The sequence below is a fragment of the Orycteropus afer genome, unplaced genomic scaffold, assembly GCF_000298275.1.
Source record: "Orycteropus afer afer isolate SDZICR_OR568_19922 unplaced genomic scaffold, OryAfe1.0 scaffold00218, whole genome shotgun sequence".
NCBI lineage: Eukaryota > Metazoa > Chordata > Mammalia > Tubulidentata > Orycteropodidae > Orycteropus > Orycteropus afer.
In genome coordinates, this window is record NW_006921805.1 from 4,270,206 (window position 1) to 4,274,837 (window position 4,632).

At 36.0% G+C, this 4,632-nt stretch overlaps 1 protein-coding gene across 1 annotated transcript in view; it reads right to left on the minus strand.

Annotated features, from left to right (window-relative positions):
• The window catches only part of CLASP2 (cytoplasmic linker associated protein 2), a 323,103-nt gene that overhangs the window by 311,451 nt on the left and 7,020 nt on the right, over nt 1-4,632 (minus strand). Inside the window, exon 2 of the mRNA XM_042782017.1 lies at nt 3,551-3,629. Coding sequence (XP_042637951.1) covers nt 3,551-3,629 — 79 coding nt within the window. The remainder of the gene's footprint in view (nt 1-3,550; nt 3,630-4,632) is intronic.

Genomic DNA, 4,632 nt, shown 5'->3' on the forward strand with positions numbered 1-4,632 from the left:
CAAATTATCCTAAATAAAAACTAAGATCACAAAGTCACTGTGGATTTCAGTAATTAATAAAATATGCATTTGCCAAAAAAAAAAAAAAAAAAAAAAAGGTCAGTATGTGTCTAAGGCACTTGACTGCTAACCAGAAGGCTGGCGGTTCAAACCCACTAGCCACTCCTCCAGAAGGAAGTTGGGGCAATCTACTTCCGTAGTGATACTGCCTCGGAAACCCAAGGAGGGGTCGCTATAAGTCAGGTCTGACTCGATGGCACATAACAACAACAACAACAAGTGTTGTATTATAAAAAAAACTTTCAAACATAATTTAATTTAATTACTAACTTTTACAGAGAGGGTCCTAAAGTTTAGGTGGCTTGACTAAGGACTGAGATAGGGGCAGAACAAGAATGCTACCTAACTCTATTTACCTATCTTGCAGAGCTGTTACACAAATTAGAAATAATGTGAAGGTAATAAATGGGTAACAGTGGACATTCGATAAATGGTAGCTAAGCTGTGATAAAATTTCCTATTATACCACACTGACTCTCAAGCAATAACAAGTTCAAGTTTCATGAAGTACTATGATGAGCACTTACAGATCAAAGTGAAAACAATATTAACTAATGGGATACCCAGGTAGAGTAAGCAATTTAAAGCAAACTATATACACAATAATTTGTAGATATATGGCATCTATCTCAGCAAACACATGTGAAAACTCTAACGAACAAAAGCAACTTAATGTAATTTATTAAATATAAAACAATACGAATCAGAGAGTAAAGAAATTCAGTATAGCATGAGGTTAATTTGAAAGCTCCCATATGCTGACAGCTGAATTAAAATTCTAAAATAAAAGAAAGGACTATGGAGAAGAGAAGAGGATCTGAAAACAGAAACAACAGCACAGCAGAGGCATAAACAAGCTAAGCTAGAAATAAGAGTGAGCAAACTTGAATAGCTAGAGGGGAAAGAGACCAGAGGTGAAGATTAAAAACAAAAAAGGCTATTGAGATGGAGAAGGGACAAACATGGTGAAAGAATCAGAACATCAAGGACTGCAAAGCAGAAAGAAGTTGTGAAAATAGGACAGTGTTGTTGTTGTTGTTGTTGTTATGTGCCGTCGAGTCAGACCCGACTCATAGCGACCCCTCCTTGGGTTTCCGAGGCAGTATCACTGCGGAAGTAGGATTGCCCAACCTTCCTTCCGAGGAGTGGCTGGTGGGTTTGAACCGCCAGCCTTCTGGTGAGCAGGCAAGTGTCTTAGCCACTATGCTACCAGAGCTCCCAAGGACAGTGTTAGGAGCCAGCAAACAAGAATTATGGTCCCAATACTCCTACCACCTCAATGTGAGTAGTCAGTATATCAAACCCCATCTGGCCCTCTTTTGTCTGAAAAATAAGTGACATAACTACATAATACCCAGAATTACGTTCAAATCCATCATGTTGTTTGGAGCTCTGGTGGTGTAGTGCCTAAGGCATTGACTGCTAACCAGAAGGCTGGTGGTTCAAACCCACCAGCCACTCCTAGGAAGGAAGACCGGGCAGTCCTTCCCTAGTGATACTGCCTCAGAAACCCAAGGAGGGGTCGATATGAGTTGGATCCGAATCGACTGCAGTGAGCTTGGTTTGGTAATAACAGAGGGCTACTATAGCACAGGGGTCACAAACACAAATGCCTACAGCCAAAGGGGTACAGGAAATGTCAAAACTGAACCAGGTCTAAGAACTACATGTTGTGAGGGGACAAGAAGAAGTGGAAGGAGCTTAAGGAGAGTTCACATTCTACCCAAAAAAGGAAGCAATGACACAGCTTCAGTCAATAATAATATTCAGAAATGGAGGGCCAGGGATGCCACATTAGCCAAAGTGTCCAAGATAAACTAGAAATATAAATTTTTATGCATACATTCTCAAATTTAAACATGGACTCTAATGTTTTAAAACAAAGATATAGGTAAATAAAACATGTTTTCAGGGCATAGTTTTGAACATACTACAGGATTCTAATCAGGAGACTGACAAAGTGAAAATCTTCTTTTCAGATTATATTTATACAAAGGATGAATTAGAATAGGATATTGATTATAAGGGAAATAACACAAAGAGGAAAATCTACTATGATGCCTCGGCTAAAAGGGCAGCTAGAAAATAAAAATAAGGAACTAGAAGAATTTGCCAACATACCAAACAATGAAGAAAAAAATCTGGCCAAAGATATATGAAAATAAGTGTGATGACACACTGACATTATGAGGTATTCACTTAATCCACCAAAAAAAAAGAAAACCACTCTAACCTGATGGTTCAAACCTACCAGCCACCCCTCAGAAGGAAGGTTGGGCAATCTACTTGCATAGTGACGACACCTTGGAAACCCAAGGAGGGGTCGCTATGAGTCAGATCCGACTCGACAACACATAACAACAACAACAACAACATGTGAAGTTATCCTTACGTATGTATCTATATGATAGGACCAAGTCCACTTACCAAATCATTTTACAAGGCAGATGAAGGATACTCAGGTTCTATATAAAAAATAGCATTATACTCAAACTCAAAACCAAATTCACTGTCATGGAGTTGACTGTGACTCACAGAGACCCACTGTGGGTTTCCAAGGCAGTAAATCTTTACAGTAACAGATTGTCCAGTATTCCTTCCATGGAGTGGCTGGTAGGTTCGAACTGCCAACCTTCTGGGTACTATGTCACCAAATCCACCATAAGGAAGTGCTATTCATACTGTGTCCAGTAGCCCAGAACCATTGTATAAATTCCTCATGGTAAAGAAACTTAGAATGTTTATTAAATGTTCCTGAAGTAAACTGACCAAAATAATTTTATGTTTGTTAATTCTAATAATAAAAAATCGGGCCTTGCATTTTCTTCTTCTTCTTTTTTTTTTTTCATTTTTCTGGTAATTTACTTTTATACAATATTGCTCTGCAATATTTTCATTGGCAGTGAAAGAACTGATATATCACCATAGACAGTCTGAAAAGTGCTGCTGTATTTTAAATTTTTGTATTTTACAAAAAAGTAAGACTTGAAAATATTAGGTAAAAAATCTATTTAGCAGAATATTTAGCAAGTTTTTTGTTTTTCTTTGTTCTTTGCCTGAGAGGGGATATAATAATCTATTTAAATAAGCTTAAAATCTTTCATGTCTGGAGAAATTAAATGCTAAATAGCAGACTTCTGAATTGTACAACCTTATGTTTTTGTTATTTACAGAAAGCAAATTATCCTAAATAAAAACTAAGATCACAAAGTCACTGTGGATTTCAGTAATTAATAAAATATGCATTTGCCAAAAAAAAAAAAAAAAAAAAAGGTCAGTATGTGTCTAAGGCACTTGACTGCTAACCAGAAGGCTGGCGGTTCAAACCCACTAGCCACTCCTCAGAAGGAAGGTTGGGCAATCTACCTCCGTAGTGATACTGCCTCAAAAACCCATGGAGGGGTTGCTATGAGTCGGGTCCGACTCAACAGCACGTAACAACAACAACATGTTAATCCTCACAATAATTTTTAAAATAAAGTTAACTTACCCATTGCTACATAGGCTTTAAATCGTGTAGATAATCTGTCCACAAAGGCACTTAAAATTTCCAATCCCATTAATGACACCTACAGACAGAAAGAAGTTTTAAGGAATATAAATTACTGATACATACTTTAACATCCAGTTAAACTGTAGACACTTAGAAAGATATTCACATAACATATTACTGAATTTTTTTAAAAAATAAAGAGACTGATGTATTCAGAGGTAAAATGTCATGAGTTTGGGGCTCCTTATTCTCAAATGATTTGATAATAACAATAATAATAATGCAAAATATGAATTTTCAGTTACTTCTATAGCCACTGTCATTATGCATCAGGGAAATACAAATTAAAACTATCTTGAAATACCACTGTATATAACAGAATGCTGAAATTACAAAGGCTGACAACACCAAATGTTCCTAAGGATATGAAACAAATAGAATTCACATACATTCCTGGTGGGAGTGTAAACTGATATAATCACTTGATAAAACTTTTTGGCAGTATATTTAAAACTACAACCTAAATAAATAAATAAAAGTGGAAAAATCCAAATGTGCACTGACAGGAGAAAGGATAAATAATTATATATTTATATAATGGAACACTACACAGCAGTAAGAAAGAACTATTGCTAATATTTGTACTAGATACAATGTTAGATAAATCTTAAAGACTTAATATTCAGTGAAAAGAAGCCAGGCACAAAGAATATATGTCATTCCATACTTTCCATATTGATGAAGTTCAAGAATAGGCAAAACTTATCTATAACGATAAAAGTCAAACCAGGGGGCTACCTCTGTGAACTTAACAAGTAAAGATTCAGTTAGTAATCAAAAAATATCCACAAGAAAAAGCCCTGGGCCAAAGGGTATCACTGAATTCTATCAAACATTTAAAGAAAAATTAATACCAATTCTTTATAAATTTTTAAAATAAATAGGAGAAAACACTTCTCAGCTCACTCTATGAGGCCACTATTCAGCACTGAGGATGAGAAAGACATAGAGAGGTACATGGGAGGTACAGACAACAAATATGAACCCTTTTGCACATACAGTACTGTGTTGTCAGTGAA